Here is a 15042-nt window from a genome sequence, read left to right on the forward strand (position 1 = left end):
GTCAGTGATGGTCTGGGGTGCCATGTCAGCTGCTGGTGTTGGTGCACTGTGTTTTATCAAGGGCAGGGTCAATGCAGCTAGCTATCAGGAGATTTTGGAGCACTTCATGCTTCCATCTGCTGAAAAGCTTTATGGAGATGAAGATTTCATTTTTCAGCACGACCTGGCACCTGCTCACAGTGCCAAAACCACTGGTAAATGGTTTACTGACCATGGTATTACTGTGCTCAATTGGCCTGCCAACTCTCCTGACCTGAACCCCATAGAGAATCTGTGGGATATTGTGAAGAGAAAGTTGAGAGATGCAAGACCCAACACTCTGGATGAGCTTAAGGCCGCTATCGAAGCATCCTGGGCCTCCATAACACCTCAGCAGTGCCACAGGCTGATTGCCTCCATGCCACGCCGCATTGAAGCAGTCATTTCTGCAAAAGGATTCCCGACCAAGTATTGAGTGCATAACTAAACATAATTATTTGAAGGTTGACTTTTTTTTTTGTATTAAACACTTCTTTTATTGGTCGGATGAAATATGCTAATTTTTTGAGACAGGAATTTGGGGTTTTCATGAGCTGTATGCCAAAATCATCAGTGTTAAAACAATAAAATACCTGAAATATTTCAGTTGGTGTGCAATGAATGTAAAATATATGAAAGTTTAATTTTTATCATTACATTATGGAAAATAATGAACTTTATCACAATATGTTAATTTTTTGAGAAGGACCTGTACAGTGTTTGATTTTGGTTGACATTTTCATAAAAAACTCATTTGGGGTCGAATTCACATGAAAATACTGAAGCAAAACCAAAAAGCAAAACTTTGTACAACTTTTAGATGAATTCTATAGCAAGTTATTGCATGGCTAACCCCTCCCGTTCTACTCGCACCGTTGCCAGTGGGATTCGATCCGGCGTTATGATAAGAAAAATGTCTCAATTGATATCTCAAAATCAATGTGCAAACTTTGTGCTAACTTGTTATGCCGGTGAAGAAGTCTTGGGACCTGACAATAGATGTACATTACACTTTGGAAGAAAAAAACATCTTCAGGATGGTCTTTGGCAAGAAAAGCCATATGTACAGCACAGTGAACAAGTTCACCTTTTCTTTTTTCTTTTTTGCCGAGTAGTATTGACGCATACACAACTTTGTCTCTGGGTCTCTTGAGGCTTGACCCATGGGAGGCTCAGTAGTTCGAGCCTGTCCTTTCTGAGCAAGAGAGATCTCGCCTGCAAGAGTGTAATGTTCTCTTTGTTCCCCGTGTGGAAAAACACAATGTAGGTGCTCAGGCATGCACTGGGAGGCAGATCTCCAGGGCTGCCCTGAATCTCATTAGTGGACTTTCCAAAGTTTATTATGATTGGACGGCCTTGTGAAAAGAAAGCAAGGGCCCTAAGAGTGCAGGGTAAGCCCGAGGGTGTGTGTGTGTGTGGGGGAACAGAATTAGTCCCATTCCCATACAGGAAGCAGATGTTTTGCTGTGGCCAAGTAACTCTGGGAAATCCACTGAGACGGGTCTTAAATCTCGTGACTCTTCATTAACTCGATGCACCGTAAATGGGATTCTGTACACAGGGCCAATCTAGTTTCTCTTCCCCATTCCAAATAAATTCATATAAGTGCACTTTTCCGTGCTTTTGAGTAGCCTTTAAAAGGGCGCTCATAAAGGCGACCAGCAGGGGGAGGCTTTGATAACAAGTCTCCTCATTGCGTAGCGAGATTGGGCCCTCGGCAGGGAGCGAGCCAGAGCGCTGGGCACAATACACAGCCTAAGAGACTTCCTGTGGGGTGAGGGATGAAAAATAAGAAACTAACTTAAGAAATAAAGATGAAAAGCTGGCTTGTCTTAACTGCTTGCCAATGAGGAACTGCTTATCTGTACCACATGGGCTTTAGGTCATGGATTAACACCACAGATGCTTGATGGTATGAGAGTTAACATCAAATTTGGTTTATTTGGCAGGATTTTGATTACAGATGGGGTGTATATATATATATATATATAATGTTCTATGAAATTCAAATAATAAAAGCCTATATTAATATATTATACATAAATACATTGTATATAATATAATATCCTGAAAATGTTCAATGTATTAAATATAGGCTATCTCATAATATCTCATTTTCATACATCATTTTTTTTTACATTTAGACATTTAGCCAAAGTTCTTACCCATAATAATATACAGTGACATACACATTGTCCTTCCTTCAATAAACACTACAGTTTTTTTTTTCATTCCTTAAGAACAGTTTTACTTTGACAACAATGGTTATTCAATGGCTATATATTATGTATGCAACACTGAACAGACAAATATAGATAAAATGTCTTAACTGACAGTTAAGAGTGATCACTGCATGTGTATGTTTGGTAAAGGTTTGCCTTTCTTTCTCTTAGGTTCACTTGTTTTCTTTAGCGTAACTGAACACCTTTTCCCTCCAGGACTGTTTTTCAGTAAACTAGCTGCTATCTCCACAGATGCTCTCACTGTGATTATCATGTATTCTGTAGCCCTTCAACATATGGAAAGTATGGATATATTTGATGCTCACACATGTTTAACGTTTCTGATACAACATTTTAACTGAGCATATTAACACACACACACACACACACACACACACACACACACACACACACACACACACACACACACACACACACACACACACACACACACACACACACACACACACACACACACACACACACACACACACACACACACACACACACACACACACACAGTTTACCTTGTAAATTGCCTTGAGTGCAGATTGTTTTGACTTGTCTGCATCACCTGTTCCTGGTTTTGTGTCAGGATGATGGAAGGGTTCCACACTAAAAGGACAAGCGCATACGTTTTACACCCTCAAGCGGAAATGTGTTCTTTTATGTGCCTCTAGTGGCGCCAAATGGAACTGTAAATTCAATCATGGTTTCCAAACAGGTTTCCTGAACACTCCTTTCTTGCATAACATGACATTTTGCACGTCACTGACAAAACAAATCTCTTTAACATATGACAAATGTGCATTATGCATACAGCATACTAGGCATGTTGAAATAACAATAACACATCAAAATACTTCTCACTACAAAGTATGCACAAAAACCTTGTCCAGTCCAATTTAACAGAAAAATTTATCCGAAACCAGCAAATCTGTTGCCATTTACTCACCCCATGTTGTTAGAAATCTGTATGATTGTTTTCTTTTGTGGAACTCAAAAGGAGATATTTTGAAGAATGTCCAAGTTGCTCTTTCATACAGGGAAAGAGGAAAGTAATTTATAACATCAAGCTCAAAAAATCACCACTAAAATGGCCCTTACAATCTATTGTAATATTATATTCCAAGTCTTTTGAAATCATATGATAGTTTTATGTGAGTAACAGATGGAAATTTAAGTAATTATGAACGAAAAATACTGGGTTTTAACAGGGTTTTTATCGTTAAATAAAAATAAAACATAAAAAAATCATTACTTGAAATAAAATAAACAATAACTGAAATAAAAGAAAATATTAAAAAACAAAAACCTTAAGTTGAAGGTCTAAAACACTATAATTATTTTTATTTAGTTTTAGTATTTTAGATATAAACAATACCTAATAAAAATACCAAAAACACACAAAAAATGACTAAAACTTCAGATTAAAATGAAAACAAAATTATACAAATAAAATTAAAATATTACTTATATTAAATCAATGATACTAAAATAACACTTTTGAATAACACAAAGGTGAGTTTATGATAGATTTTTTTTTATTTTTAACTGAACTATTACTAACTATTATTATGTCTTTTTCAAGAAAGTCCATCATACCCAGACACTTAAGCCTCATTGATTGTCAGGAAGAAAAATAGCAAAAAAAGGTACAACAGCTTGTCACTGGGGCAGTACACTCAACGAGTCAACTTTTGACTTTTCTACCTCTAGAAGGTGCATACAGTATACCGTATAGTAGTCATTTGAACCCTTAAGGTAACACTGAAGGATTAAATCAGGTAGTTGTCCCTTTAAGTAACTTGCACTGTTGTACTGCTAAAGTAAAACATTTGGCACAAAAGTTTACACAGAGTATAGTTGCATTGGAGTGTGCAGTTTCATCCTCTGGCACTTTAAGTGACAGGGACATCTCAGATGGATGTCTGTCTGCTTTCACCCCGAAACCCCCATGCTGAGCTCACACTGAGGGGTAATGCAGAGGGGTGTGTGCTTCAGCACCTGCAAATGAAATTAAAACAGATTAATAGTGCACAGGACAAACAAACACAAGCCCTCCACAGGCAGCATGCTAATGTGGAGCCTGTATGGAGGATAATGGGACATTTTACACTGAAACGACAGATTTCAGATCTCCTGCTGCATGGTCCTTAAAGGGATAGTTCACCAAAAAAATGAAAATTAGCCCATGATTTACTCACCCTCAAGTCATAGGTGTATATGACACTTTTTTTCAGACGAATACAATCGGAGTTATATTAAAAAAAATGTCCTGGCTCTTCCAAGCTATAATGGCAGTGAATAGCCGTTTTGTTTTCCTTTTTGAACCCCATACAAGTGCATCTCTCTCCATCATAAAAGTGCTCCACGCGGCTCCGGAGGGGTTAATAAAGGCCTTCTGAAGCGAAGCGATGCGTTCGTGTAAGAAAAATATTCATTCACTGCAATAAAGCTTGGAAGAGCCAGGAGATTTTTTTTTAATATAACTCCGATTGTATTCGTCTGAAAGAAGAATGTCATATACACCTAAGATGACTTGAGGGTGAGTAAATCATGGGCTAATACATTTTTTTTGGTGAACTATCCCTTTAAAATAAATCTAAAACTATGGGAATGCAATTTTGGGGCATCGAAATGCTTGCAGTGGAGTTTAAACTTATAAAGTCTATACAAATCATTAGAAGTCATAAAGGACATGGATCATATGTTCAGGCCTTTCATTTTGATCTACACATGAGTGTATAAGACCATTGAACGCTCTTTTGTCACTCACGCCCGTGTGCGTTTCCCATGCGTTCTCACCGCATTTGCATGAGAACAGCCCTGAGAGGCGGGTGTGAAATATTCTTTTCATGCTCTGCTAAAGGATGGAGATCCCTGTCAAGGCAAAGCTTGCTGTGGCTTTGGTTTGTTTCGAGACCGCTGGATTCCATGAGCCGAGGTTTTATGTCATGTAATGGTTTCCCATTTGCAAGGTTGGGCCTCTGCAGCTGCAGAGCCCATTACAAGTTGATTGACATCATTCTTGGGACGTTTACAGGTCATTTGCAATGGCATGTGGTGCATGGTAATGGATTGAGGTCATATGAAAGCACACTTGTTGAGTTTCTGGACTGTTTGGGGAGATTTGAAAATGAAAGGTCATTTTTTTAGTTGCATTGTTTTCTGTACTGCAGTGTTCATTATCTTATGAGTTATGCATGTGCCCACAAGAAATAAAATAAAATAAACGTAAAAATCTCATTTAAAACACACATCAAGTTCTACTCCTTGTATTCATGTTTGTATTGACATTTTCAAGAAAGAAAAGTTTTAGATTAATGTCATGTGGTGTAACCGTGAAGTCAAAAGGAATAACATACGTTAGTAACACTTTGAATACAAGTACATTTTTATTTACAATTACTATAAATTAAGGATAAGTATCAGATTGCAATCTGAACATTACAGCCACGAGAGCCTGCAGGGGTCTATGATATTTTCCTGTTTTATGTTTTATTTTCCTGTGTGTCAGTCACACATGATATTTATGGTGGACAAAAGTTTTTGGAATATCAATAATATTAAAAAAGATGAAATCTAAAAATATCAAGTAAAAATACTTTTTTTGATGTAGCCTATGTATTCAAGTAATTGTTTGTATGAATTACATTAATTTATCTTTAAATAAACATTCCTCTAATAACGTCAGGGTAAAAAAATATTTTCATGATTTTTTATCACAACTTTCTTTCTTTTGTCAAATCAACTTAGATAATTAATGTGGTTCATATTTTGAATTCCTTTTGATTAAACCAATCTTCTTCATTGTATTGACTCAAAATTTTTAATTTCAATGAACTCAAAATGTTTAGGCAACCAATGTAACTTGCATTTTTAAGTTAAACCAATAATATTTTTTTACGTGTCCATTCAGTTATCTGGTCTTTACTAATGTTCTCATAACACAAAAACATGTATGCATCATTCATGGAATGTTTTTTGCTGAAATGTTTTAGTTGATTAGAAAAGTTCAGAATGTTCAGAGAGCAAGCAGAGTTTCCCAATGTTTACAGGTTAATAAAATGGAATGTCTAAAAAACTGGATGTTTCGAACGTTCAGAAACATTTAGAAATAACTTTTTTCAATGGGAAAGTTAGCAAAACATGTAGTTGTTCATGCACATTCCTGCACACGGCTGTGTGGTTTGTTGAATAATTTCCTCTCTGGTCATCTGCGGGATGACTGCCGCAAAAGGTGGGGGTGTCCTTTTGGGGTGATGTTCCTTTTTGCCCCCTGACACTGTTGTGATTAAGGATTAGACCGGAGAGGGTCTTCAGCCATCTCTCCCCTTTCCCTAAAGTTTAAACAATCACCCCCCTCCCTGCCCCACCTCCCCCTTTTACCACTCCTCCGTTCCCCTGGGGGTGGGGGGAGGTTTGTAGCCCAAGAACTTTTTTACTCATTATGTTCTAAAGTCTTTTGCTCAATCAGTGGAGCAGGAGGGAAACACCCCACACCCACACACCCACACCCTGGCCTGCCCTCACTCCCCTGCCTGCCAATAACATTGCATCAAACACCGAAGTCCCTTAATGCTTCTTCCAAGTACCCAAAACAAACTGACCAGATGTCTGTTTATCACACTCTAATGACCCCAAGACAACAGGTTAAGTGTTTTAGGCCGCAAGGTATTTCGTTTTCAATCATTTGTGCCTTGCTAATGAGTTGCGCGTACTTCTGTAGTTTGAGTATTTTCTACACAAGTCTATTCTCATAAATTCCTCCATAACTGACCCATTACATCACTGTCTGTCTAAAGCACTTGTGTTTCTCTCCCCTTATTAGGACGGTAATGGGGTTCCCGGTTCCTTGACCTCCTCATTAAAGTATGTTTCTAATTATAAGCTGTAGTCTTGCAGGAACGTTAACAATAGGTATTAGACAGACTAACTGTTTTGTTCAGTTGTGAGGTTAAGTTACAGCTGCATGGATGGAGTCAGCTAGTTCACAAGAGCCCTTGTGTCTCAACAAGCCCTTCATACGATGACATATTGGTTTGTTGGAACCTCCTCCCTGCCCATTTTGGTCTTTTCTGCTTTTCATTAACAAAGGGGGGAATCTTATTAGTGTGGCTTAATGTTGAGAGAGTAAAATTACAGTCACTAACAAGCTACCTCAAAATTTAGAGAGGTATTTTTCAGAAATCATTATAATATGCTGATTTGGGGCTCAAGAAATATTTCTTATTATTATCAATGTTGAAAACAGTTGTGCTGCTCAATATTTTTGTGGACACCATGATACACAATTAAACATTTAAACAATTATTAAAATACCATTTTTTCTTAGTATGAAAAACATTTCAATAACCTAAAGATTTTTTTTTTCACTATGAAGAACCTTTTGTGCGATGGAAAGGTTCCATGGATGTTAAAGGTTCTTCATGGAACCATCAATGCCAATAAAGTTGAATTTTTATGCACTTCTTTTAAATAGATCTGATGGTCATTTTGCACTGTAACCATTGATGAAGACCCCCCAAAAAACAGAACTACATATGCATGTCCTAAAAAATACTACTATAATTTGTTCAATGAAGCTTGGATTCAAAGTAATTGCAAACCAAGAACTGCAGAGAATCTATCTTCTTGTTTAAAACTTCTAGCTCACCGAGACAGTCACGTCTCCTCTCACAGTGGGATCAGCTGATCAGAATGTCTGTGGTCACCAGGAAGAGGGATATAAAATGACTTTAATGTCAACCTCTTCACCAGTGGGTGACACTTTCAACACCTTAGGTTGTATCAAAGCACCTCAGAGGGTTGTCGTCTCCCGTTCTGACAGCAACAGGGTGGCGCGATCGAACCTTCAGATGTTTTAACGCAGTCAAATGAGTCACAATAGCCTCAAACATTGTTTTCTTAAACTAATTGGGTATAGCTAGTAAACTATGACTCAATGCATAAATAAAGTGAATAGTGTATATATGAACTGTACTGGTCAAAAGTTTGGAATAAATAGGATTTTGTAATGTTTTTGAAAGTCTATATAAAGTCTATATATATATATATACTTTCTATAGGCTATATATATATTGGGCACTCAAGAAAAAAATATATAATATAGGCTGTATATATAAATATTTTTTCTTGAGCACCAAATCAGCATGTCAGATGTTTCAAAAACACACATAGGCCTATATATATGGCCTATATATATATATATATATATATATATATATATATATAATATATATATATAATATATATATATATATATATATATATATATATATATATATTATATATATATATATATATATATATATATATATATATATATATATATATATATATATATATATATATGTCAGATGTTTAAAACACACACACATATATATATAAACATTGATAATTATCAGAAATGTTTCTTGAGCACAAAATCATCAATTGTAATTTATTCCTGTGATGGTAAAGCTGAATTTCACATGTGTCACATGACATGGTCCTTCTGTTCAGCTTTACCCTCACAGAAATAAATTACAATTTAAAATACAGGCCTATAAAATAGAAAACACTGAGGCTATTTTAAATCAAAATATTTCACAACTGTTTTGTATATTTTTGATCAAATAAATGCAACATTTGTGAGCATCAGATGCTTCTTTCAACAACATTAAAAATGTTTAATTATTCCAAACTTTAATATAATGGTATATTTAATATATATTAATATGTCAGTGTGGGTTTACACAAGGAGAGTTTTTGTGACCAGTAAAATGTAGCTGTTATATAGCACCCAGTAGCTGGTTTAGCCTAGGCCTACTTGTTAGCCTACTACTAACAACAACAGCTGGTATGATGCCATTAGAATCGGATGATAAAGTACACTATTCCAACTTATAAACTACAGAAAACAAGCGTTATATGTTTGTTTCTAAAACACAAACAACTCATCCGCGGGCTTGGTAAAGTTCAGTGTGTAGTGGGCGGAGCAAAGAAAAGGCGGAGGTGTGGTCGCCGTACAACAGCCTTAAAAACACGTGCTGAGTCGAGCGCGTGAAGTTCATGAAAACTACGAGGGAGTTGCGTGGGATCACGGAGGAATCATCAAATAAAGTCTTCGTCAGGACTATGCCATCCTACGCGCTCAATCAGTTTATTGACCTGGATGATGTCCTGTGCAAGGTAGATCTAGCGTTTATGAGTGGATAACGACAGTGTGATTGTTGTGGGAAACATCACGTAAGTTAGCTAACGTTAATAGGCTTGAATCACGTTTATAGTGCGGGTTGTTTTCCATGCATCTGAATGCATTCTGCAGGAAACGTATAAAGCCTAATGCAAACGTTTTCAGTAAGGTTCAAGATAACTGATCGAAGCAATTTAATGACATCTAAGTTGCTAGCAACTTCTCTGCCAGGGAGGAAACGTGGGCCACGAGTCAGCGCCGTTTTATTCCAATAAGACCTTATAGTCATGTTGTGCTGGTTTTGCATGTATGAATCTAGAACATAACGAGATGAAAGCGCTAAATGCTTGTCGAATTGTTGAGAGTTAGTGCAAAAATATTTAAACTTCGTTTGATTTTCAAACGTAAACAACTTGACTGGCCGTAGCTGGAGAAAAAAAAAACTTGCCGCTGAAAAGTTTTTTTTTCTTGTTTCGCGTTTATCTGAATCTTAATTTAAATGCATGCGTGTATAGTACGCAAACTATGCTTTCAGACTTGAAATCGCAGTTTTCTTATTGCTACATTAATTGAAACCTTGCGAATTGTAGTCTCCGATGCGCATGCGAATCGTTTTATTGAGTCGACTCAGTTGAACCTGTTGATAAAACCTAATATTAGTTGTAACAGCTGAATTGATGCGCATGAAATTGATGATAAAAAATATTTTATTAATGTGCGTGACAAAATGTGTGTTGGAGTGTTAGAAACCACTCGATGATGCTACGATTCTTTTTTGGATCGGTTCTTTTGAAAGAACAAAACCGAATCCGACTCCCCATTATTCCATTCATTGCATGTGCTGTAAACAAATATATTTGCTGTTTTAAATTAAACTACCGTACTGTCGTCTGCTTAAAGATGTATAACCCTCTTGTTTTTCTCCTTGCAGCACCTTTTAAATCTTGATCTCCGAGAGCCGATGAAGACCTCCGCACAGGCAGCTGCTGTTGGATATAGGAAGCCTGACAGTCCCTGCACACTTTCCTCCACTGGTTCAGGACTTTCTATTGACAGCATTGAGAGTGGAAGCATGAACACAAATTACTGGGGCACCCAGAAAGTATCATCTCAGTCGAAGTGGGGCAAGATGCCCTTCTGGTCGGAGCGCTCCGTTAGCATGGTGGAGGGCAACACTGGAAGTCTGGGTTGGTCTTCTGCCGAACCCAGCCATTTAAAGCAATCTTCAGTCACATCAGGTGCCGTTTCCCTCTCCAACTCTACATCTTCGATCACAGCCACCTCATCACGCTACAAGACCGAGCTGTGCCGCACGTTCGCCGAAAGGGGTCTGTGTAAATATGGCAGCAAGTGTCAGTTCGCGCACGGCCCTGACGAACTGCGAGACCTCAACCGTCACCCGAAATATAAGACCGAACCCTGCCGCACTTTCCACTCGATTGGATTCTGCCCCTACGGTATCCGCTGCCATTTCGTTCACAACGCCGAAGACGATTACGCACAATCCCGAGCCCAAACCTCCAACCCGACTGTCCAACGGCCTCCCCTACTCAAGCAGAGCTTCAGCTTCGCCGGGTTTCCCACAGCTCCCCAACCTCTCGAAGCCCCTCTGGCTCCTTCCTCGTTCCTGCGCGCGCCTTCCGTTTCGACTCCGTCAAGCGCCATGTCTGACCTCCTCTCCTTGGCCTTCCCCGATATAGACCCCAACACCCTTCTGGACCAGGCTCGAGAGTTGCACCCTCAGTTTCTTCCCTCTCCTGACTCCGGGTACTCGCACTCGGGACTGACGCCCACGTTGTCGCCCACCCAGCTCGCTTCCTCCCAGCCCGAAGGCTGCTTACGGCAGAGTCCTACCGGTGGAGCTTCCCTAGGCCTCCGGAGTCTATCCCACACCTCTCTCTCAGACCACGAGGGGGGCAGCTGCAGCTCATCCAGCAGCATGAGCGGGTCCGAATCCTCCTTCGGGCCGGAAGCCAACGGGCGCAGGCTTCCCATCTTCAGCCAGCTTTCAGTTCCGGATGACGCCGTCTACAACGAACACAGCAACTCTAGCACAAGCTTCTTCCTGTAGACTGTCACTCCTCACGGGGACTGAACTGTATACTGTGGTATACCTGATGTATTATATGGCTGATACTTGACATTTTTAGTTAAGCTCTGAGTGAAACATACTGTTTGAAGGTACTGAATGTTGAAATGATTCGTTAAAGTGGGGTTTCATGTGCTTTTAAGTGGAGCGATTCGCCATGTTTTATTTTTGATGACTGAATAGACAAGTGGGGACCAGATTGAACTCTACAACCTGCAAAGTTCTGGCATCGAGATGTTTAGTAACATATGAAGCTGTTAACTTTTAAGATGCATTTAGCAATCAGCTATTTACGAAACCGTTGTACCGAAATAGCCAAAGAGAGGTTATGACCAGGTCTTGAAGGTCATTTTCAATATTTGAGAGATTCATTGTACTCTTTCTAACTAGAGGCCAAACTATTTGTTTTGTTTTGTTGTTACTCCACAGTTTGTGTACTATCATAAACCAACTGTTTCGAAGTTAGAATTGATTTTTATTAATTGATGTTAGTCTGCAATATCGCTTTGAGTTCTTCCGGCTCCCTTTTTTTTCTTTTTCTTTTTTTTTTCTAGATTGGCATTTGGTTCGTTCCCAGACCTACTTGCCTTATGTTTCCGAGGATCCATCCTCAGGAAGTGCACAGTTGGAGCTTTACTTGGAATGAGTTGCCTGTGTCATAGTTTTTGGTTTTGTAGCTGTTGATATTGTGAGTTTAGGCAAACCAATTTATTACAGTATGAGCCTTTAGTGGCCTATTTTTATTTTATTTTATATAGCTGGTTCTGATTGGTCCATGTTTTGCATCTGATTGTCTGTAATGCACCTGCTGGCTTGTGTTACATGATGGAGAGTTTCAAGTAACTTAATTTCCTTTTTTATATTTATTTTATTGTATTTATAGAAAACATGTTTTTGATGACGTTTGTATTAAGTTTAATATATTGATTTCTTCTCCCTGCTGCCCCTATTATTTTGTACTGAAAATAAACCCTGTTGATGAACATTGACTCTTGAGGTGTTTCTTTTCACCAACTTCAATGGATGGTTCACACAAAATAAAATAAGGGTTTGTAAACGAGACAATTTATTTGTGTAATTCCAAACTTGTATGAGTTTCTTCTCTGGGTCATGAGATTTTGAAGAGCTTTTGTTTGTTTGAGGTCCAAACAACAACAGACCAGGGTGAAAGACATAGTTCTCAATCTAATCTTTTGTTACACTGAAGAAAGATCTACAGGCTTTAAATTACGTGATTTTGTTTTTAAACTGATTTGTGTGATTTTTTCATCCAAGCCCCCCCCCCCCCCCAAAAAAAATGACTGCCTAAAAATTAAACTTTAAAAGGATAGTACATTCAAAAATGAGAATTGTTATCATTTACTCGCTCTCATGTTGTTCCAAACCTGTATGAGTGAATATATTTTGAAAATTGTCTGTAACCAAACAGTTAATGGTATTTTTTTTTTGTCCTAGTATGGTAGTCAATGGCAACTGTCTGGTTTCCAACATTCTTCAAAATATCTTTTCTTCAGTAGAAGACTCAGAGATTTGGAACAACATGAGGGTGAGTAAATGACAGAATTTCATTTTTTTAGGTGACCTACCCCTTTACTGAATAAGCTCCAAAATGACTGACTTCAATCATATAAAACCTAAAGAGAACGTAATGACCTCTAGGTTTTGGTTTCTAACGTTTAGCATGTTAGGATTTTCAGAAGCAACATGCGATAGTACAGTAGTCAACATTTGAAGTGGATCAAATAAGTTCATCAAAGTTGTCCTATAAGACAAGAACGGGTATTGTTCAAATTCCATGTGTACCTTTGATGAAAGGTTTTGATCCTCTTCAAATGTTGACTACTGTAGTTCATCCGTGGATGTGAGTTATGACTTGATTTGCTAAATTGCGCTTTGTCTTCAGGCTAGTATCTCCTTATCAGTGCTGTGAGTTTGTCCATTCTTCATTTATTGTGGCTTGTGGTTGGGGGAGGTGTGAGCAGATCACATCTAGTATGGAAATGAGAAGCCCTTTGTTTTATCTGGTTTACCCCCAATTTGCCTATTCCTCCATGAGTTAAGTAGTTAGTTGGTGATGACGAATATAGAGTTATTTGCCGCAAAACAGTATTTATCATTGTTTTAAAGTTGTTGTTTTCCCCCCGGAATAACCGGTGGCTCTACTTTGAAGTTACATGTTTACTTTTTCCTTCATTTCTCCCACTTGTCCATTTCGCTTCAGCGTGAAGGAAGGTCCTAATGGTGTTATGAAGAGTTGAAACTGAATCCCACGAAAGCTTTTGACAGTTAAGTAACAAGAAACTGATTCTGTTCACTATTCACTTGTCAGGGAGGACAATGGTTCGGGGAGGCGCCCTTTGAGAGAGGCGAACCAGGGAAAGGGTTAAAACTGTCTTACTGTTCTCTATTGTGTGTGGGGAAGATTCTCCCACATCGCCTAGTGAGTTTTTACAAAGCCAGGCGCATTCTCACACAGGGCCCGGATCATATGGAATCCTGAGCAGATGGCCACATTCACTGGGACTGTGGGTCAAACATATGCTCTCCAGGCTCTTGTGTAGAATGGAATCCGTGAGCGGAAAGGAGTGCGCTGGGAGCTGGGGGTGGGGAACTCAACCTGGCTACTGTAAGACAATGAGGCAGGGAAAGAAACACTTGCAAGTTTTTGGAATGAAATATTGTTATGCAAAGGAATCATTTGACTGAAATATGTTTGCATGATATATGTGACTTTACAAGGTTTTAAGTAAAAAGCCTTATTGCTATCTAGTATGTTAGATTTAAAAAACTTTTTTTTAAATTAGATGTTTTTTAAATATGATCGTAATTTTTGTCCTTTAAAGACATAGTTCACCCAAAAATGAAAATTCTGTCATAATTTACTCACCCTCATGTCTTTCCAAACCTGTATGAATTTCTTTCTTCTGTTGAACTCAAAAGAAGACATTTTAAAAAATGTTGGAAACCAGACAGTTGATGGCACCCATTGACTTCCATAGTATTTTCTTTTCCTACTATGGAAGTCAATGGGTGCCGTCAACTGTCTGGTTACCAACATTCTTTAAAATGTCTTCTTTCGTGTTCAACAGAAGAATGAAACAAATACAGGTTTGGAACAACTTGAGGGTGAGTAAATGATGACAATATATATATTTTTTGGGTAAACTATCTCTTTAAGTTGGTTAAATAGGAAGACACAAAACCACTAAACTCTATAAACCACTAAAACCACACTGGGATACATTAAACAAGATTCACCAACATTGAAAGAGAGAACCAAAAGGTTGGGACAAGTTGTCACATGTTTTATATGTTGTAGTTTTATAGTTTTTCTGGCAAACTAGTTAGATTTTTGTATATTCATTTCCCCATGTTTGCAGTTTAATTAAGTAATATATATATATATATATATATATATATATATACATATATATATATATATATATATATATATGGATTATTTGATGAATAGAAAGTTCAACAGCATTTATTTGAAATATAAATCTTTTGTAACATAAATGTCTTTATTGCTT

At 37.9% G+C, this 15042-nt stretch overlaps 1 protein-coding gene across 1 annotated transcript; it reads left to right on the forward strand.

Annotated features, from left to right (window-relative positions):
* The first annotated feature begins 9237 nt into the window (after window positions 1–9237).
* zgc:114130 (uncharacterized protein LOC570332 homolog) lies at window positions 9238–12492 on the forward strand. Its single transcript, XM_056262458.1, has 2 exons — window positions 9238–9416; window positions 10352–12492. The coding sequence occupies exons 1-2, from the start codon at window positions 9297–9299 to the stop codon at window positions 11489–11491; spliced, it is 1260 nt and encodes a 419-aa protein (XP_056118433.1). The 5' UTR covers window positions 9238–9296; the 3' UTR covers window positions 11492–12492.
* The last annotated feature ends 2550 nt before the right edge of the window (window positions 12493–15042 follow it).

Source organism: Rhinichthys klamathensis, unplaced genomic scaffold, assembly GCF_029890125.1.
Source record: "Rhinichthys klamathensis goyatoka isolate OS25496 unplaced genomic scaffold, OSU_Roscu_1.1 h1tg000192l_1, whole genome shotgun sequence".
NCBI classification, from domain to species: domain Eukaryota; kingdom Metazoa; phylum Chordata; class Actinopteri; order Cypriniformes; family Leuciscidae; genus Rhinichthys; species Rhinichthys klamathensis.

Excerpts from the sequence above, each read along its gene's own strand:
- zgc:114130 (XM_056262458.1), top strand. The coding sequence starts at position 9,297 with ATGAAAACTACGAGGGAGTTGCGTGGGATCACGGAGGAATCATCAAAT. Across the intron at positions 9,417-10,351 it reads TGGATGATGTCCTGTGCAAG|CACCTTTTAAATCTTGATCT; the intron begins GTAGATCTAGCG and ends TTCTCCTTGCAG.